This window comes from Aplidium turbinatum, chromosome 18 (genome assembly GCF_918807975.1).
Source record: "Aplidium turbinatum chromosome 18, kaAplTurb1.1, whole genome shotgun sequence".
NCBI lineage: Eukaryota > Metazoa > Chordata > Ascidiacea > Aplousobranchia > Polyclinidae > Aplidium > Aplidium turbinatum.
This window is the reverse complement of record NC_137489.1, coordinates 13,073,202-13,095,306: the sequence shown is the minus strand read 5'-3', so window position 1 is coordinate 13,095,306 and position 22,105 is coordinate 13,073,202. Positions and strand designations below refer to the sequence as shown.

The following is a 22,105-nucleotide window of genomic DNA, read 5'->3' as shown; positions in this document are numbered from 1 at the left end:
TATACACTTCTAATATTGTGTTTTAGGTTTTGTTATGGGAGTCAATGCTGGTTCCGGTGTTGTAGCTTATGCCATTGCACCAGAGATTTTGAATCAAGCAGCCAGACCTGCTGGCATGTCGATTGGAGTGTTCGTGTATTGGTTGTCCTTTGCAGCAGTGAGCTTTGCCACACCTTATATGTTTGTAAGAAAATTACAACATTCCACAATTTAACACATTTAAAATAAAAACCTTTGAAGAAAAATACCGCGTCACTTAAACTTAAAGCATTTGTACAAAACTTGCGAGATTTTTTTTTGTCACACAGTAGGCTAACACATATTTTCAACAAAATCAGTTAAATTTGTTTTCCCCAATAATTTGCATTTTCCAGTATTTCCTGATCGTCTATTAGAGTGCAAGTTCGAAAAACAACTTTTTACATTTCAGTCGGGCTTGAGTTTTGGTGTACTGCTTCCATATTTGGGAACAGTTCTTCTGGTGATGCTCTATGTCTACTTTTTCCTGCCCGAAACCAAGGATATGACGAGCTTGGAGATAGAGGAATACTTTGGGAAAAGCAAGCAAAAAACGGACGAGGAAGAAAAATCTTTGTCTAAGGACAAAGAAATCATGCTTACAGCTCTGTAGGCTTTCAACTTGTTGGTCAAAATTTATGTCAAACCTTCAACTTAGGCTACTGTGCTTAGAAAATTTATCCGCTATTTTTCAAACACCAACAATAGGCATTTTCTAAAAATGCTTTCACACTCAATTTTCTAAGTTACACTTGGATCATAATGTAGAGTCAAAAGGAAATATTTTTGCTTTGAACCGTCGTACTGCATTTTCTGTTTGGCGAAAATAAAAGTTTTTTAAGTGTTTTATATGGACTAACTCTCCACACAAGGTCGTTACATGCAACGATTTAATACAAAAGGAATAAGTGGGAACTAAATAATAAGATTAGTATAATGGAGGCTTCGTATAATGGAGGCCTATTTTTGGTCTGGGGCTGCAGCCCCGTCAGCCCCAGGCCCTCCAAAAAATAGGCCCACCGATAACAACTTACTAAGAGAAACTGACATGCTGATTATCAGGATCGAAAGAATAAAGGACGAAAATCATAGAACGAATGCTAACTGTGTAAACCAGTGCTTTTTAACCAGGGGGCACGCCTTCCCAAGGGGGGCGTCAACTAATTTCCAAGGGGGCGCGAGGCCTACTGAAACCACTTCATTTGCCAACAATTAAGCCTTTGTCTGATACGTGTTGGGAGGCACGATATGACGCTATACATGCGCTAAGAAAAAATTCTCAAGCAGTAAGTTCTTCAAGTCTTGAAAGCAATGTCTAATGACAATCACGAACAATCACAGACTAAAGAAAACAGCCAAGGGGTTTATCTTGTCAATGGAAAAGCTTGAAACCGGTGTTTTATTGGAGTTATGATCGTACATAATGGAACGGTTTCATAAAACTAGTCGGGTGCTGCAGGATAGCAAAATTACTTTGAATAAAGCAACAAATTTGCTTTACGGTCTACATGACTTTGTTCAAACATTAAGATCCCAATTTCAAGAACTTGAAGAAAACTGTAGAGTATTAAGTGGCTGTCATCATTGTATTGAAGAAATTTAAGAAAGAAGCGAACAAAAGTAGGCTATGCTTGGATAGCGAAGGTGGATCTGAAGACACATCACTTGATTCATCGAGCAGATTCAAAGTAGACTCATATTTGCCAATCATTGACAAAATTATTTGTGCATGAAGTCCTGAATTGCAGCAGACGATTGTCTTCAAATAAGATTTTCGTTTCTGGCGGAATTAAACACTATGTTTAACCTTAAAATTAAAGAGAGTGCTAAAACATTGCATCACATATTCAGATGATCTAGATTCTAAAAGAATCACTGCCTGAAGAGATAATTCATTTTTCTGCACTACTAAAACAACACCATTTTAACAGCGAATGCAGCAAAGAAACTCAAAGGTTTAGATTCATCAATAAAAATAAATTTATTTATGCATTTCCTAACGTATCTGTTGTACTAAGAATGTATCTTTGTCTGATGATTTCTAATTGTTTGTTCAGGCGAGCGCTCATTTTCAGTGCAAGAGTAAAGAATCAATTGCGTTCATTCATGGGTCAGAAAAAGTTGCATTCCTTAGCTCTACTCTGCATTGAAAACGAAATTTTGAAAAAATAGACTCCGATGATGTTATTTACAGCTTTGCTTTGTCTAAATCCAGAAAACATGTCATTTGAATGTGTTTAATAAGTAAATAGGCTACTGTACTTCGGGTATGATTTTTGTTATTTCATTTTAATTGTGATTGGTACAATGAGGGGAAAAATATAGGCCTCAGATTACCATATAGCCTCAGGTCCATCAAAACCTTAATCCGGCACTGGCCCTGGCACTGTGTCAAAAGCCTCTACAAATATGCAAAACTACCAGAAATAACCTATCAAGTTTTGTCAGTCCGAGGATAAAGATTCAAAACCAACCAAACCAGATATTGGGTGTCAATTGACCACTACTAGTTACTTTTGAAGCACAAAAAACGTTCTTTTCGTCGTCGAACTCCTGCCCGTGTCTGAACAATAAGTTCACTCATTATTAGTAAAATACCTTTAGGCTAAATGATGCACTTTTTTAGCTTTGGTAAATTTGAACGTTTTGTGTACATTCGTGTGAGAGAATTATCATAAAATTTATTCTATATAGGCTCACATTGATTAAACATTCAGCAGGCTCAAAGCAATGTTTAAACAACAATAAAAGTGACAATCTAGCTTACGTCAATGTGCATGAACAATGCGGAATTAACAATTTTCTACAGGCTTGAGTGTTTGAACAGGGGAACGATTTTCAATTATATCTCTTGATAACAAAAGAAATTCAAAACAAACGCTGATAATGGATACTATACTCAACACTTTCGAATGTGCACATTTGAAGAATTAGCTGCAGGCAGGGATGAGCGTGATCTTGATCTTCAAGATCACTTTTATTTTGGTGACCTTGATATAAGATCACTTTTTTGTGTGATCTTGAAAGTCAATAAGATCAAGATCACTTTGGAATTTAAGTTGACTTATTAAATATTATAGAGACATTTTTGTTTGAACTGGTGTTGTACAAAGTAGCCTAATTAACGTAATTAGTGGTAACTACTACCATTAGCCACTGTTGGTATGACTCATGCGTCTGATAAAAGTCGATTTGAAGTCTCAACTCACAATCGAGTTTGGTTAGTTTTGCCATTTCAAAATTGAAAAATCTTTATTTAGTAACCTAGCATACGATTGTATATCAACGCATGACAAAAAATGACTAAAATTTGTTTACATTTCTATTTTGTGAATTCTAAAAATTAATTGGCTTTTGTTGATCCAATCTTAGATGTTTGAAAAGTTTACGTTGGCGAGGTTAAAAAAAATGGAGTCTAGTCGACATCGGTCATGTGAAGTGGCTTATTGCAGACTGCAGTGAACCAACCAGACTAAGAATTGTTTAGGATATAGGCTAAGAATAAAAAATAGTACATAAAATGTGTAAATAGATGCTATCCTTTTTTATATAGTTTTTGATTTTGTTTGAAATGGTTTATCTAACCTCAGATCTCTGAACTTTTTTGTTAGCAGACAGCCAGACACAGCAGTACCAAGGTTGCCAAATGGGTAACTATAGTGCGAGTAGTGTTGATATAATCCAATGAAAATTTGCGACAAATACTTTGCAATACGAATAAAAGCTTTGAATATTAACCAGACAATAGTTTGATGAAAAATGGTGTAGTTCAAAAGTGTTCTTCCAATTATTCCCCTTTCCTATTTTTACAATATAGTCAATTATTAGGTAATTAGGTATAATTAGGTAATAACAAATCAATAGTATTCGTACGAGGAGCCCGGATGTTTCCGAAAGAGTAAAGTTTCTGATTGTTGGGGTTGTTGGCTGTTAATCATTCTGTTTACTAGGTGCCGCTGATTAGAGAGCTGTCTTTGAAATGCGTAGTTAAGCACATCCGCCGAGAGCTGAACCAGCGCCGTTCGATCTTGAGGTTTCTTTGTCAAGTGAACTATTGGGGAACTATTCCAATGGATGCAAATCAAGACAACCATTTGCGCCTATCTCTATCAAAGCTGGATGGTCTCATCGGCGTATGAGCAGGTCTTTTTTAGGCTAGATTGGAGGGCAGGAAGTCATCAGCCACTCGACAGTCTCGTCGTCCAGGGCCTTCAGTCCATGTGCATCGTGTGGAGGCCGGTGGGTTGGGCAGTGGTTAATGATATGGTCCGAGGTCTGTTCTGTGGCGCCACACTCGCATTCTGATGGAGGAGCCAGGCCCCACTTGGACATGTCCAAACGAAAGCGGCCGACTCCAGTTCGCAGGCGGTTAAGCCTGACCCACGCAAGCCTTGCGAGGAACATCCCCGGTGGACGGGGATCGGCGTGGGGTATGAAGTCACGGAGCGTGGAGGTGCAGTTTTGCCACTCCGTGTTTCACGTGTGGTTTCTTCCAGTGTTCCGCACTTAACCCAAGTTCTTCTGCGTTCTTAAGCAGTTGTTGTGCGGCAAGAACAAAGGGGCGTCTCAATTTCAGTCGCTGCTTTGTATGTGGTGGTCGCTTGAGTGTTGCGTGGAAGGGATGGTCGGGGTCCAGGGCGCGGCAAGCGAGAGAAATCGTGGCTCCTTCACGACTCTCAGCAGGTTGGATGCCTGCTAGGATGGGTAGGTAGTTCGTAGGGGTGGGACGCAGGCATCCAGTCACAGTACGCAGGGCGTCGTTGATGGCGGTGTCAATCTGGTGGGTCTGATAACTACGGCACCAGGCTGGTACGTAGTACTCAGCGGTGGAATGAGTAAGGGCTAGAGTGGCTGTGCGAAGTGTTTTGGTACCAGCTCCCCAGCCTGAACCCGCCAGTCGCCTCAGAAGTGCGACGCGTGTGGATAGTTTTTTGCGCAGTGACTCCAGGTGTCGGCGGTGCGTGAGTGACCTGTCCAAGGTTATGCCGAGATAGGCAGGTTCGGTACAGTAGGGCAGGGCAGGCATTGCCCGTCAATGTTGATGTTTAACTCACGCTGTGCTTCCCGGTTGTTAAGGTGGAAGGCCGCCGACACTGTTTTTGCTTTGCTGAGCGGTAGCTTCCATTTCTGGAGGTATGCTGAAAGTGTTTGCATGTCTTGGCTGCGGTTCCTCTCCACTGACCGCCAATTTCCCGCTGAGTGCAGGAATGCCAGGTCGTCTGCATAAGCATATTTCCTGGAAATGGTGGGGGGCAGGTCGTATGTGTATATGTTGAACAGGAGAGGAGGCAAGACTGAGCCCTGTGGGACGCCGTGTTTACGTCGGCGTAGTCTGCTCCGACGACCGCTACCGGTTGTGATGGTGAAGCTGCGGTTTTGCACAAGTTCCATCATCATGTGGACTATGTGTCTGTCAGGCAGCAGACGGAGTAACTTGCAGGTAAGGCCGCTATGCCATACGGTATCATAGGCAGCCGTGAGATCAACAAACACGGCGCCAGCCTTCTTCTTAGCCGAAAAGCTATCCTCAATATCTTTGGTCATAAGTGTGACCTGATCTACGGTTGATCGTCCGTGTCGAAAGCCAGCTTGCTCACGGGGGAGCTACGGATCTATTATTGGTTCGACACGGGCGTAGATGAGTCTCTCGGGGATCTTGAAGAGGATGCAGAGTAGTGAGATTGGGCGATAGCTCTTCGGGTCCCCTGGGGGCTTTTTCGGCTTAGGAACTGCAACCACAAGGGCTCTTCTCCAGATTCTGGGAATTTTCAGGTGGCGCAAGCAGCAGGAAAGGAAGTCTTTTAACCAAGACTTTAAGGAGGCGGCAGCATGGAGTATCAACTCCGGGCATAGATGGTCAGAGCCTGGTGTTTTACCTGGCTTTATGTGCTGGAGGGCGGCGGAAAATTCTTCCGGGGTGAACTTACCCGAGATGTTGTCCCAGTCTGGGGTTGTTACCCTCCAGAGGTCCGCCATTTCTTGTACGTGTCTGATGCATGGCCTCTCGATTTGTATTTCCCGTTCTCCACAAGTTATGAGGCGATGGAATTTTCTGAAACGGGACATTGTTGACGAGAGGCACGCGATCTGCCATTAGATTGTTCAATGTACTCCGTGCAATGCGGCTGGAGTGCGTGAAGTCGATTGATTCAACGGCTTTTGTCCAGCGCTCCTTCCTCTTTGAGTCCAGCCTTGCCAGCAGGGCTGGGGCTGAGTTGTTGGTGTCATTGCCCTGAGGGGCGTGAAGGAAGTCGGAGTAGAGGCTTTCGCACTCCATATCCCAGCAGGGCATGTAGTTCTTTCGTCGGCCGCGGGAGATGGAGTGTTTTGCCGCTGATGTTATTGCATCACAAAAGTCCTGGTAAGCTTCTTCCACGTTGTTGTTGTGTGGGGTTGAGAGGTACTGAGTGGCTTCGTTGGTAAGGAGGCTGTAGTGTTCTTAGTTAGCCCCTGTTAGGGGCCCCTGTTACTTTTTTAAAAACAAATATGTTTCCATGTCATGGTTTAATCCACCATTTTATCTCTTGTGAAGACAATAAAAGCAAAGAAATTTATTAGACACACGAACTACCCACAATTCCCTTCCGAAGAAAATGGTGATGAGGTGACCATTGAAAAGTTGAAATTGTCAGAAAATGAGGCAGCGTCAGAGCACTGCAGATGTGTTCATTTGAAGAAATGATTGCACTTTTGTGTGTTTTTACATAGTTTTTTCAACAAATAACTAGCCCAAATAATTTAATTTTGAAATTTATGTTTTTAATCTTAGTTATGTTACCTGAAATTTTAATGTAGCCAAGTGGCTACATTGGGCATGGAGAGAGTCCAAATTCTATGGAATAGAATAAATTTCTGATTTTTTTTTACTTTTTTATGCAGATAAGTTATTTTTCTGTTACGCCGCCTAAATTATTTACAATTAATGAAAATAATGTAGGCCTAGATTTGGTGTTGGATGGGATAGTTTTGCCCGCTGGTAACATTTCAGAGTATGAGGATGAGTTCGATGAAGATGCAGAAATGCCTACTTTCTCATCAAGTAAAGCCACCAGTTGAAGTGGTTGAGGAAAGTGTGAAAGAGGTTCAGCCGACAAAACGCTCAACCAGTAAAACCACAAAATGCCAGTAGGCTATACGAGGAAGAAGGAGGTATTTAAACCCAGTTTGGATGTTCAGTGGGAGGATGAAGGGTATATTCTATCTGAACATGAAATCCTTTGAAGTATTTGTTAGAGTTTTTTGATGACGAGCCGTTTGGAAATATTGTCCGTGAATCAAAGCTCTACGCTCATCAAAAAGACAGACGTGTCTTGATTACATCTATTGCTGAAATGAAAAAGCTTATAGGAGTGCTCCTACATCAGTATTGTAAAGATGCCTTCAAGAAGGATGTACTGGGAAAGACGAACGAGATACTGTCCGATAGCTGACTGCATGCCACGCAACAGATTTGAAACACTGTTGCGTTACATGCACTTCACTGATAGCACATATATGAATGAAAAGAGACGAGGAAGGCTATGAGAAACTAATCAAAGTGAATCCCTTGATAGAGCATCTGAAACCGAAATCTCAGCAAATTCCTCCAGAGGAATATAATTTCACAGCTAGTTGGATGGTTGAAAGTTTTTATTTTTGGTGAGTCGTGTGATGTCTGCTGACACGGAAGATGTTGCAACTCTAAACTGAATCTCAACGTTTTTATCAGTCAGTCTGGAGCGAAGCCGACTTTTTGTTAGATTCAATTTGGAAAAAAAATACTCGCAACGGTAGGTGCTTCCAAACCAAGACACCTATCTCAAAGCACGTTTCCGCATGACTGGAAAATCATCAGCATTTATGTAGCGTTGATAAAAGTTGAGCAGTGGAATGTTTTGGTACATCGCTTTCAACATACCATCACTCTGGAGCTCTACTATTTCATGTTGGAAGTTACTAGGAACATCAGTTGCAACCACATTGAAAGGAGAGGCAAAAATATCTAACTCCATTTCTTCACTCTTTATGTCCAAAAATCTTGCATTAAATGTTTCCATAAGATTGACACATACTATTGCTGCAGGCTCCCCACCCCTGTAGTAGCCTATGGCAGATTTTTCAAAATGTAACGTTTGCTCAAGCCCATTTTTACTTGAGTGGTGTTAACAAAATCATCCTTAATGAAGTGAAGAGAACATATAGCCTACAATTAGTTTTGTATGGCCCATCCCGCTTTCGAACACTTGAAGAAAATTTTGACAATTTTTTTTCAGCACCTTGTTTTGTGGGAAAGCGTGAAAAGACAGCACACGGTCTTTGTCACTGACACTGTCACATAAACACCAATTTGTGGCATTACCTGAACCATAAATTAAGGGTACTGTTTGTAAGATAGCCTACTGTTGTTACTACAAATGGCTATAGCCAGGTTAGGACAAATCAAAAATTATCAAAATTGTAGCCCTACAAAGTTTAGAAAAACTGCAATTTCAATTGAATTGAGATGCTGTTTGATAAAAATAAACTCAACCTATTTGATCTAAACCTGATAGTAATAATAAGTTGACGTTTTTATTTTGGTAATTTTCATTTTGCACACGCTTTAGACCAACAGAGCTCCACACATTCACGTTTTGCAGTAGTCGTACCATACCTCACCAAGTCACCACAGAAAAAGAATGTATCCTTCCTACCCAGAGTGACGTCACAGCGGTGTTACCGCTTTTTATTTTCGCAACTGAATGACTGCCAGATTTGCCGAAACTGAACGAAAGTTTCCAAGCGTGTAACTTAGTAGCCTGTTGATGTTTTTTACGATTTTCTAGTCAGGGATGTTTTTAGTGTCATCTTTTTGGTATCTTAGGTGAATTTAGCGAATTTATTTACCTGTCAGAGGCACTTTAAATATTACGAACATGGAAAATAAGGCACAAGATGATAAACCAGTGAGTTTGTTATGTAAAACTGTAAACTGCTGTATGCTTTCTAGGTTTGATATCTTTCAGGGGCGTATCCTCAATGGAAGCAAGGGAAGCATTGCTTCTCCTGTCAAAATTGGAAAAAGTGAAGATAATATTTTTCAATAAAACGATTTCGTAATTTGTTTACCTGAATACGAATTAAAACAGTTTCCAACTCATGCCCCGTATGATTTTAGCTAGGTTTTAATTTTAAAAAAGTTGGAAACTTACAGAAGCAGAGATTCGTACCGCACCCATTGCTCTCGTTTTTGCTATGCGAAGAAACAAGTGAGAAACAAAGCAAAAAAGCAGCGCAAAGTTTACGCGATTTACGTTTCATTTAACTAATCTGTGGAAGCAATTTCAGAATTGTTTACTATTGGGTATTGTACCCGTGCGTAATGAAAAAATCTAAGGCTTTATGGTTATATCTGCCTCATCAGGAAAAGTTTGAGCCTAATGTTAGATTTACACTGTTATCCTGGATAGTACAGCAGTAGTAAGCTGAATTTTTGGTGTTCTCTAATTTGATCCGCAGTTTTTGCCCGTTCGTGTAAGAGCTACCTAAGTTAATAGCTGTTTATCTGCTAATAAATTTCATACAAATATTACCCTAAAAGTGTTTCCAGAAAGTACAATAATCCATTATTTGAGTTTAATTTACAAAAATCGTCCGGGGAGAGCATGCCCCCGGACCCCTTAAAATTCGCGTGCTTTCAGCACGTTCCTACCCTCACGAGTTTTTTCGCTTCCCTTGCTTAAACCATCAGGATACGCCACTGATATCTTTCTATCATTTTTAAAGATTCACGTCGCAACTGTAGCCTTTATGAAAAAGCGAGACTGTTTCAATTCGATAATTTTCTAAAATAAAATGTAGGCTACCTGATGGGTTAACAGCCTACATCATTTGTATTGACAATTACAACGACTAGCAAGTGAGTTTGTAGGCCCATAAAATATTTTTATAATAAAATTCGACATAGCCTACTGTAGGCACTAAACACATTATTTTTTTAATTGTTGTTTATGAATTTTTGTTCACAATTTTTCTTCAGAAACTAACCGCGTTTGCCATTATTCCTACCATTCTGTGCCCGATGTGTTTTCTACTTCAATATGGATATGGCATCGGAACTCTGAATGCCGCCTCACAGCCCATCAGACAGTTTTACAATCATTCTTACACGGTCAGTAGAAGCGCATAAATTTTAGTCTATGCATTAAGAAGCAATCAATGTAGTTTTTCAACACTTATCGCCATGAACTGAAATTTGTGGCCAGGTCATTTTTATGTTAAGGTAAAAAATGTTTAAATCGTTTTTTGACTTTATTTTGATAACGATTTTTAGGCTAAATTGTTGTACAAGTAGCAATTTACGCAATGTTTTCAAGCTTGCTTGAAGTCAAGCTGGAAGAAGCTAGTTAAAATTGTTCTCATTTGTACGTGGCTAAAAATATGGTTGTTAATATGTGCCCTACTAACCATATAGAATGCGCCACTCAAGCTCACAGCACCGCTTGATTTAAAGCTTCTTCGTTTACGAAGTCACGCGCCAATGAACTGAGCTATTGGGATGGACGCATACTTATGTCTGTGGGTCAAACCAAAGCCAAGATCTTCAAGACAATGATTCGGCGGCTATTATATTCTTAATTAAGAACAAACTAGGTAATGGTATTATTTTTGTGCGTGGTTGAAAACGTACCCGATTTGAACAATGCTGCTTGTTTACAGCAAAGATTCGGGGAACCTATATCCCAGTCTTACCTTGATCTGATGTGGACATTTTCGACCACAACTTTTCCAATTGGAGGAATGATTGGTTCCTGTTTTGTCAAGCCATTAGTGACTAACTTTGGTCAGAGGAGAAGTTTAATTTATGCGCAGGTAATAAACAGTTGTTAGAGACAAAATCATAAAGTACTTGTGCAATATTTAACTTTACAATCAACTGTAGCGCTTAACAACCAAAAGTTAAGTTGAAGCTATCACAGACCAACAATTTTGTTTTGGTCAAATTGACTTTTATATTATTCCAAGTCAGTTTTATTCCAAAGCATATTAGAAATGTGTCATTGCGTAAGCTACAAAAAATAATACTATTTAATCTTTTTTGATTAGCTAAATCAGTAGCCCAAATTTGTGATGTCGAGGAAATGGAAAAATACTGTGCTGTCTTGTTCTGTAGTGCTGGAGCCATGATGAAAACAATAAGATTTATTACAAAATGCTAAAATATAAAGCAACGTTTGATGAACTATTTTTGCAAACTCAGGCTACGTTAGACTGGCTTACTTAGAAGTCAAGTTATTTTTTCCTTCTACTGTATATTTTATGCAACACTAGCATTTAAAGATTTTTCTTTCATGAGTGCACTGAGACTACTTAAGCCATAATGTGATGTTAGTGGTGGTGTTAAAAGGCTTAAAATGATTTACATTACAGATTCTCAGTATTGTTGGAACATTGCTGCTATCTTTGTCCGTCCTAATGCTTTCTTACGAAGCTATCATGATTGGGGAAGTACTGATAGGAATGTATTGTGCAGTTGGAGTAGGTGCGTTTTACCAGCAGAAGTATTTCAAACGATATTGGTCCTTTGACTGGAAGTACCGTTGTGTTTTTGAAATTGTGATATTTTATACGAACCAAACCATCCAATAAATTGAAACTATTTGTTATTAGCAACTTGATATTTTCATAAAAAGTTTGTCTCTTTTACTTTGAATTTCATTAAATTAAAACTATTCTTAAAGCTCTAAATTTAAGGTAAATGCGTCACAATTTCAACCATCTTCTTATTAGTGTAAACTTTTTCTTCTTTTCGTCACTCCTTGGGTCGAGAGGCTCTGCCTTTTACCACCCTTCAACGAACATCGCTAAATCATCATTTTATTGTTTTGATTCAAGTTTGAGGTTTAGCTAGGCTTCCAGGTTATAGGCCTAGTAATGAGTACCGTAGTCCGTATTGAACAGAGGTCAGTGGAGTGGGTACACTCCACTCATCGCAACATCCAGGCCAGTTGAGACACGACACTGGACTCACCACCAATAAGCCCTTGAGAGATTACATTGGGCCCGATACCAATTAGATCCTCGGCTCCAAATCAAGATACATCAAAAACAAATGCTCTATAGCCTATGTAACCCAAAAGTACGAAATGGCTTCTTCGTTTGCCTTTGCAAAGGTTACGGGCCTTTTGCTAAGGTTACGGGCCCCTAAAATTGTCCCCGATCCAGAAGTACCTCTGACACGCGACTGGATTCACCACCTATATCCAACGAGTCAAGTAAATGGCAAGCTAGGAGCTAGACTTGTTTACGTTAAAAGACTGGATAGTTCCATTCTAAGCTTACACATAATCAACCAAACAACCAAATATCAATGCTAAAAAATATGCTGTATTTTTAAGGTATTGGATCAACCTACATAAATGACATGTCCATTCCGAGAATTCGCGGAGCAGTAGCTAGCCTGTTTGGATCAGCAGTCGCTATTGGTCTCATACTTGGAAATTCTTTTGGGTTAGAACAAGTGAGTTGGCTGATTAGTATTAAAAATTTGTGACAAATCTGCTATGATTGATCAACTTTCATATGAGAACAAATTTTTTGAAATTCTGTTAAACAAGGGTTGTTTTTAGTGCTTAGGTACTGATTCTGGTTGGCCGTATCTTCTTGCCATAACCGCTGTTCCAAGTCTCGTGTTTCTTATCTTTGCCCATTGGTTGCCTCAGAGCCCAAGGTAGGCTTAACAAACATTAGCCTATTATGAAGACTGTGTTGTTGTTTTTTTTCAATGTATGACTCGCATTTCTTTTTATACATATATATCTTTGACAGCCTTGTAAAAGCAATCTCGATGTGAAATAACCTCGTTACAGACACAGACTTATAAAAGCAAAAGGAAATCAACTACGAAAAGATAATAAACAGATAATAACAAAGTAAACGCAACACTGGCACAAAACTTTTCTTTATGAAGAACAACATAATACGTGGATGATTTCTAAATGCATCGTGGAATTTCAATAAAGCTGAAGACAACGAGCCTTTATTTAGTTAACTTGTTTCAGATCGGCTTACCTGACTTTCAAGGACGAAACAGAAGCAAAGAATCTTCTCATCAAACTTCGGGGAACCACAAACGTGCAAAGCGAGCTTGATGAATATAAAGCAGAGGCCGAGTTTGAAAAAGAATTGTTGTCTGTCTGGCAGGTGGGTTCAAAAATAATTTCGTAAAAATAATTAATTGTTAACACCCAAAAGTATAGGCCTACGTTGTAGTAAATTGATGTGGTATCTAACAGTTAATTTTTTTTTTCAGGTCAGCCTAATTGGCCTTTAAAACCCCATGTAGACCCAACTGAAAAACAAGTTGACGGCCTATCGTTTGGTAGCGGATGTAATTATCAACACAAAATGAGCAGCAATGTAAATGGTTGCACATTTTTTAAATTGAAATATGGTAGGATTTTCTCTTCTAATTTTACTTTGTGCACATCGTCAGACTAATAAAATAATGGCGTAACTCACTTTTTGACGAAATTGAGATATTAGTGTTTTGTAGGTCCCTAAAATGTAGCGCATCTGCCACATAATTTTCTAAGATCTACATTAACGGGAAAGTGGTATTTTCGTAAAAATGTCAAATGGCCTAACTCAAACGCATGACTTAGGCCATTTTACAAATCTTTTTAATCGTTTGCTGGAAGTAAAGCTTTCCTCCAACAGAGCAGATGGTCAGAAGACGACGATCTAAATTGAGCTTCCATTTTATCACAAGTCAAGACGATTACTTTAGCACAAAATAATTATGTTTTTTCTATTCTATGTATCGTAATCTTGGCCATTTTCAAGTAACCACCCTACTTAAATCTATCTGTTTTCTCTCTGTTCCTTTGAGAAGCTTCATTTTCCTAGCACTCTGGTAGTGCGACTTATCACCTCACACTGTGATACAGGTCAGATCTTCTCAATGCGCCGTTTCTCGGAGTCTTCTCGCACCCATGGCAGGTTTTTGTAGCAAGTCATTGTTGGATACGGTACCTAATTAATTCTCAGCTTAATATCACTCTTAGCGACTTCATAAGCTCGTTGCTGAGTTCTTCGCCATCATTCTTGAGTTTCACAGATGGGAGAAGGAAAACATAGATTTTAAAACGTTTGAATTGACTTTTATGTGTAGGTAGCTTAAATGTGCCAAAGTGGGAAAAGAGGAAAATCACTTTTTGGCGAAATTTCTCAATGACTTGCCTACTGTAGATTCCCATTACTGTAGAAAGGTCACAATGTACAGAAAGAAGAAATTCTTGTACCCTGGAACTATACCATAACCCAACCTCATCGGCAATACAAAGAGCTTGCTTCTTCTTCTCTCGTTTGACTTGTAGTAGCTTAGACTGGCAATGCCTCATCGTGCAGCCATGATATGGTAGTTGCGTCCAGTTGTCGAATACCAATGATTTCACTTGGGGGCCGTAAGATGGAACATTCGTGGAGTATGTGTTGCATTGTTTGTTCTGCCGCTCCGCAGACACATATCGGCGTATTATGCAACCCCCACCTAAGCAGATTAGCTCCAGTGCAGCCAACGTCACATCTGATCCTGTTCAATGTGACCCATGCCTTTCTTGAGAGGTCTGCTCCAGGAGGGATGGAGGGTGCTGGTATAACTTAAAACTGGGGAGAGATATGTGGCAGCTCGTTCCATTCCTGGGCCCATACCTTCATGCAGCTGAAGTTCTTATCCACAATCTAAAGAGCTTGCTGAATCATCAGGAATACTACCATTAAGCACAGCCTTTTTTAGGGAAGTATTTCATAATGAGAACTTCTCCGTTTTCATCGTCGGCTCCAGCTCGTGTCCGAGCATTGGTTGATCTTCAAATTGAGTTTGGATGGTGATGTCGTATGTGGCTTTGGAGGCCCAGTCTGTGATGGAAAAGACTTGGGCAAAAGCCACTGAGAGACGATCATTATATATCCGCCGCCAATATGTGAAACCAGGCTGGAGGCTTCCAACTCTACCAAGCCTGTCCCCGGTACCCGTGATATCATCGCCATTGGGCTTTGTTTGGTCCAGGTCCAAATTGAAACAATTTAGGCCATTTGCTTGTATGTTTATTTACGGTGGTCGTAACTACGCGAGGGCCACGCACACACTCTTGGCCAGCTCCATGTCCACTGCGGCCCAATAACATCGAAACGTGCAGCTTCAGGGGAACTGGTTGCAACGGGCTGCCGGGTGCTCTGTTCATACCACGTAAGGGTCAGTGCGACGTGTGTGTTTCATTCAAATACAGTATGATTACCAAGGAACAATACATATCAAGTTGAAGATTGAAGCTTGAGATGAGAAGACGAAGACAAAGAGTCCGCTAGTACAGTAAAATCCGTATGGACAATAGATTTACAGGCTGTACTTCTGTGTCCTAAAACTAAGGCAAGCAGTAACCTATTTATGTAGCCTACTATAAAACCAAGCTGCAGGTACACAATTTTACACTATTCAATCTTGAATCAAAAGATGCTTATTGCTCTATTTGGAATGAAACAGAAAGTGATTTTCGTTGTGAAGTATTCGCTTTCTTGCAGTTCAATCATTTCGGATGGGTAATTTGTGGAAGCTCCGGTCTGGAGGAGATAGTTATTTGGAGTGATGGGTGTGGATATCAAAATAGAAACTCTAGTGCCTACTGTGCCCTTGCATGGAAACATGACATCACTATTACTCAGAAGGACTTCGTGGCTGGTCTCACTCAAATGGAGTGCGATACCATGCACAGTATTATCGAGCGAAAATTGGTAAACAACATTTTTACGACGAGAGATTACGAAATTATCATCCAGAATGCCAGGATCAGACCGCATCCCAACAATGTACAGAGGATGCAACACAGTGATTTTATGAAAATCGATGGATGATGCTTGTTGAAAATTAGGCCTGGAAAAAAAGCTGGAGATCCCATTGTTCATGATCTTAGAGGCCGAAATCATGAAAGCAGTGAAAAGGCATTGTACAAGGTCCCATTATGTGAGGCTGCACAATGGGAGGATCTGCCACAGCGGTCACAAACAAACTTAGACGACACTACATGGATTCCTATTTTTTCAAGCCATCTTCCAATCAAATTGAGGAAATACAATGATCTCCAATCTATGAAACATGTTATGCCAACATTGTGCCACTCCTTTTTTGATAATTTGCCTCATTACTGATAATTTATTCAGCTTATCTTGCCAACTGTGAACTGTTTTTGAGCGAAATATGCAGTCTAGCATGAACTATAACTCCTATCGTTAGATTGGAGTTGCTATGAGGGATTTGGCTGTTAATTCTAGTCCTATTATCACTGTTATTATGTCACCGTTAAAAAACTTATATTGATTAAGTCAAAATATCAAATCGCCTAAGTCATGTCAGTGCATTCAGAAAATGGCCTAAGTTATGCCAGCCCATTATGGGATGCAAAATGAAACAAATCAAAGTATACATGCTCATTGTACTTGTGTCGACATGCTATTTTCGTTTAACTGTACAATAAATATGATAAAAACAACCGTGTAGACAGTTTTTTTCGATTATCTCAAAACAAGAAAAAATGAGTTACGCCATTATTTTATTAGTCTGACGACATGTAAAATAGCTGCCAGGTTTAGAAAAGTTATAAAAACCGTAATTTACTAACGTGCAGATAGCAGAAAACCATCAATAACATATGTCTCTACGACGTGGTTTTGCTGGATGCTCAGAGTGTAGTTTTGATGTCATCATTTCTCCTTTATTTCTTTTAAGGTGCTCACAAAATCATCTGTTAGGTGGCAGTTGATATCAGCGATAGTTGTGCTTGCTTCTGTGCAAATCACTGGAATCAATGGAGTTTTTTACAACTTGAACAACATTTTATTTGCGGCTGGTCTTGATCCCAGTTACGCCACATATGTATCGATTGGTGTTTCAGCGTTTCAACTCCTTGCCACAGCCACAGCAGTAAGTACCTGTGTTAAAGGCCATGCTTTTAGCCTTGCAGTTGAAATAATCTTGCAAATGTTGTTTGCAGTTATTGGCTCCTCTGTCCTTTACAGCTATCAAAATTACGTTGAGATCGCTTTGAAGCTGATACAGGCTACACAGGTGTAAAAAGCATGTTTGTTTAAATTTTGTTTTCCCTTGCATGTGCCTATTGTAATTCATAAAAATCGCTTTCGCCATAGCCCACTTATCACATTGGCTTCAACGCGCAAGATAAAAACTGTGCAACAATGAAACCTAAACTACCTAGTGGTAGCCTACTAACAGCCTAGCAAGTGTGTTGGGCCTACTATTGCTATATCGCTCACTGCTGCTCTTTAATTTTAATCCTCTATAGGGCTTACTTAGTGCAAGATTCGGACGTAAAACTTTATTCTTTGCTGGAAACTCTGCGGTGGCAATTTCCATTGTGCTATACACATTAGCTTTGGCTTTTCAAGACAAAGCTTTTTGGCTCACTTATATTGCGATAATTGCTACCATGGGTAAGTTAATCAGCTACGCAAGTAAGTACAAATATATTGGACATTAGTGTCATATAAGTTATAGCCTACTTGAAGATGCCAACAATAGAGAGAAGTGGTGGAGTCGTTGCAAAAAAATGGTCTATCCTGATACTTTGAGATGAAGACCAGGCTTCTTTGAAGCAAAGTGGAGAGAGAGAGTATTCTAGGCCTATTATAAAACCAGTAAAATGATTTGATTGATCGTGCTTGTGGCAATCTTTATCTTTGGAGTGAAAAAAGTAGGCCTACTACATAAAAGCTAAACAAAATAAAGAAGACTATGCTAAGTTTTATGTCTGTGGTATGGTTTGAAATAATAGACTCGATCTCATGCGGTTTGTAAAGAGCAGTGTTGAAAACTTGGTGAAACCCTCGCACGAAGGCATAGAAAAAGCATGCAGCTTGCAAAGAATTTCAAAAGTCAATTTTTTTTTCGATAATTTTCGCTGTAAGCTAAACTACTTGTTACATAACCTACAGTGTGTTTCAAATGGTACCCGGTCATTTGGTCGACAAGACGTTTGGTCGACAGACATTTGGTCGACAGGACGTTTGGTCGACAGAACGATTCATTTTAGGGTTAGTTAACTAACCTTAACCCTAACCTAACCCTAACTCTAACTCTAACTCACACCCTAACCTAAATGTCCTGTCGACCAAATGTCCTGTCGACCAAATGTCTGTCGACCAAACGACCGGCTACGGTTTCAAATTGTAATACATTGTTAAACAAAACAGAGTGTTACAGCTACCTATATTTGTAATTGTTCTATAGGTATCGTAACCGGAGTCAATGCTGGTTCTGGTGTAGTAGCTTTTGTGATTGCACCAGAGATTTTGAATCAAGCAGCGCGACCTGCTGGCATGTCGATTGGAGTGTTTAGTTTGTGGCTGTCATTTGCAGCCGTGAGCTTCGCCACACCTTATATGTATGTAAGTAATTTTGAACATCCTAATGACTAAAAAATATGAAAATACAAAATAAATAATGATTTAATGCGATTCAATCCAAACGATTGTCGAATATTAGACCAACGCTTGAAAAAAGGTCGAGAATACTTCTTATGAAGTAAATGTTTGAGCTGTGACAATGTTATAGCTTTTTCGCACTCCACTGAAAATTATTCCTTGACTCCGGGGACATAGTAAGTAAGACACTGATAAACCAGTGATTCTCAACCGCAGCCCATTGGGCCGCATATGGCCTTCAGCCGTCCTTCCTGCAACCCACATCGATGCAGCAAAAAAACAAAAATATTAGTTACTGGACGATTGGAATGCATTAGTGACCTACATAACCGGCTTCTTGAGTCGAGAGTTTGTGTATAAGTGACTGGTACTCTATTGCACTTGACGGCACAAAAGACATTACGGAAATACGAATACAGATCAATTAGCCGAGTTCATCAAGAGATTTACGCCAGGCGAGGAATTTCTCAGCGTTCCATTCACGACACAACAAAAGAGATCGATATGTTTCGTGAACTGTGTGCCCAGTCTTCCAGAATCACATCAGAAACCGTTAAAGCTGTGTTCAGTTGCAACAGATGAATGTCTTTCGGATCCGTGTTTGGGAAGAATCAATGTCTTCATAGGCTTGTTAACAGATGGGGTGAAGAGAACAATCTTACCCTGTCAAGTGGCACCACTGCATTTTACACCAAGAAAATATCGTTGCTAAGTCACTCAAGATGTCTAATGTGATTGAAATCGTAGCAACAGTCAATTGGATCCTTGCCAATGCGCTTAACCAACGCAAGTTGAAGCAATTTCTGGAAGATATTGTATTGTCACCATCTCCAATCGTCTTCGCTTGCTTTGCCTTTGAACAAAGCTGATGGCCTTGTCAAGTTTATGTGTGCTTATTGAGTGTGCGCCATCAAGCTCACGTCAATCAACACACGCACAAGCGTATTCGCAAGACTTATTGCGAGGACTATCATCCTCGAAGATGAGGGATAGCCATTATCATCTAATAATTCAATCCAAAAGGAAATTGACATACGGTACGCAAAGAGTGTAAATATTTACATTTTACCAACAAATAGCCTCGGCCACCTTAAACCTTGGTCAGACTATAAAGTAGGCCTATAGCATCAGGCTACTCTGATAAAAAAAAATGCCAAGTTATATCGAACACTCTAGTCCCCCTGTAATAAAATCCCGCCACTGAACGCAGGCGCGGATTTATGGGGGGGCCCAGGGGGCCCGAGCCCCCCGAAATTTTGTGAAAAATTGTATGTTTCCGCATCAAATGGTTTGATATGCTTCTAAACAGCTGATATTAGTCCCTCGGCATCACAATTGATGAAAATGGTTGTTTTAATGTCTACTTTCTAGCATATCGTATATGTCGTAGTATCATTAATCATATCTGTTTAGCTTTTTCTTTTTTTTTAATTGATTTTCAAATTTTCTGGCCCCCCCCCGAAAAAAACTCTTAGATTCGCGCCTGACTGAACGTACCGTCAACACGCGTGGTTCATTGGGTTGAGTAAGCTAATTACGTCGTCTACGTAAAACATTATTTGATTTGCGACGTCAAAAGCATTTTTTTGTTTTCAATACAAAATCTATCCGATTGAGTAAACTAGTTGCTGCAAACTAAAAATATTATCGTCAATGCAAGCTAAGTATGGTGGGCTAAATCTTACATAACATGACTTAGCCTTACTGGTATTATGGGAAAATGGGTGTTTTTTCAATTCGTTTTCGTTTCGATTCGAAAAAAATTCGAATGCCCCTCCCCCTGAGAAAATCCTGCGTGCGCCACTGGTTGCTTGCTTTGTCGTTTTATACGGTTCTTAAAACGGGGTAAAACTAGCCTTCAGCAGACAAAAAAACGTTTCAATGCGTCTGATTAGACAAGTTAAATAAGTTCTTTATGACAGTAGAGTCCGGCATTTGGAATTTTTACTTTGTATTTTGCAAAAGAAACATCACAAAGATAACGTGTGTGGCTTTCTCTAAAACGTAAGTCCTATTTTTTCTTCATCTCATCCAGTGGCTTGTAGTCGTATTTTGCGGCGACTCAAAATCAGCTTCAACACTTACGCCCTGTTACTTTGCTCACAACGCAAACACACAACAAACATTAAACAAAATGGACAAGAAAAGAAATTCAGCACGCATCTAATATTCTCATTTTAATGTAGCCTACGCCTAGGCCTTAGTAGCCTAGTGTTTGGCGTCGCACAATAACTGTTGAAATCTTGGCGATCTAAGGGTTCCCCTGATCTAGGCCAAAGTTGAAGAAGTATCTTTAGCTTTAGCACCGGCCACCGAGTGGCTTGAGTATATAAGCTCCACATTATGTTTGAGGTTGTAAGGAATTACTTACTTGAGGTTGAAATACAACTTTTTACATTTCAGACGGGTTTGAGTTTTGGTGTACTGCTTCCATACTTGGCAATGGCTATGCTGGTGATGCTCTATGTCTACTTTTTCTTGCCCGAAACCAAAGATATGACAAGCTTGGATATAGAGCAATACTTCAGGAAACGCAAGCAAAAAAGAGACACTGACGAAAAACCTTGGTCTATGGACGACAAAGGAGTCATGCGTTCAGCACTGTAGGCTAATCTTTTAATTTATCGAAATACTGTAGCCTACTGAGTATGCCTACTGATGAACATTGATGGAAGTGCTAAAAGTACGGTATTCCGCACTAATCCTTTCATTAGTGTTGCCAAAAGTTGATTTACCGTTGTTTGTTTCAACCTGTTTCAAGTCTTGTTCAAAGTCTTGAACTAAACTTATTAACACTCTTATCGTTATCTGAGTTAGGCTTTATTAAAATAATAAACACAACTACGGTATATCTGTAACAAGAGCAGAATAGTCTCGCCCTACACCAGGGTTACTCAACTAATCCAAAGGTCCAGTTTGACAAGTTAAATATTTTTAGCGGTCGGATGAATAATTTACAGTATTTCACACGCAAAAACGAAAGTTAAACTATCTGTATTAATAATAGTCATGTTTTTATTTGCGTCCATTGCGATAACAAACAGTACACTGCGATCACAGATGCGATACAACAGACGACAGGAAGCATTGAAGTGACATATAGTCTTCGAGTCAGCAGCTCCCATTATTTTGGCTCCCATTATATTGTACCAAACCACTTTTTCAGGTAAAAGGTAACTCAAATTGGATTTCTGAAAAAGTGTTGGGGAGTCTGGGAGTCGAAGCCCCCCAGCAACTAGGATAATCACAGTAAAACTTTCTTCCTCCCAGTAAGAATTTGTAGAAGCCCTGAAACGTGGCAATGAGGTTATTCTTCCAAAAGCTCAAGGTCCACCATCAACACCCAGAAGGTCTGGATTCGGTCCGCCAGTTGAGTAGCCCTGCCCTACACTATTAGCTTCCTTGCACCACGCTACAACAACACAACAGCTACAGCAACAATTATGTGTTAATTCTTTTGCTTCGTTTATGTTTAATTTGTTACCTTTTCTTTTGTTGAGGGTGGCTGCTTGACTAGAAGACCTTCCAGGTCACTTCGCAGCCACCCGTTGCAGTATCCACAGATTCTATGTGATTGTTTGTACTCCTTAATGATTCTATGTAATTGTTTGTACTACTTTGACCTTGCTTAATG

At 39.8% G+C, this 22,105-nt stretch overlaps 1 protein-coding gene across 1 annotated transcript; it reads left to right on the top strand.

Moving 5' to 3' along the window:
• Positions 1-8,912: 8,912 nt before the first annotated feature.
• On the top strand, positions 8,913-21,078 carry LOC145787191 (solute carrier family 2, facilitated glucose transporter member 5-like). Its single transcript, XM_082598914.1, has 12 exons — positions 8,913-8,942; positions 10,016-10,147; positions 10,696-10,848; positions 11,407-11,518; positions 12,375-12,496; positions 12,606-12,706; positions 13,038-13,179; positions 15,559-15,768; positions 16,760-16,954; positions 17,334-17,481; positions 18,278-18,435; positions 20,875-21,078. Exons 1-12 carry the CDS (start codon positions 8,913-8,915, stop codon positions 21,076-21,078), a joined length of 1,707 nt encoding a protein of 568 aa, XP_082455040.1.
• The last annotated feature ends 1,027 nt before the right edge of the window (positions 21,079-22,105 follow it).

Bases quoted from the DNA above. Each gene is read 5' to 3' on its own strand.
- LOC145787191 (XM_082598914.1), top strand. From the start codon at position 8,913: ATGGAAAATAAGGCACAAGATGATAAACCA. The intron at 17,482-18,277 runs GTAAGTTAATCA...ATTGTTCTATAG, and splicing joins TGCGATAATTGCTACCATGG to GTATCGTAACCGGAGTCAAT. The intron at 18,436-20,874 runs GTAAGTAATTTT...TTTACATTTCAG, and splicing joins TCGCCACACCTTATATGTAT to ACGGGTTTGAGTTTTGGTGT.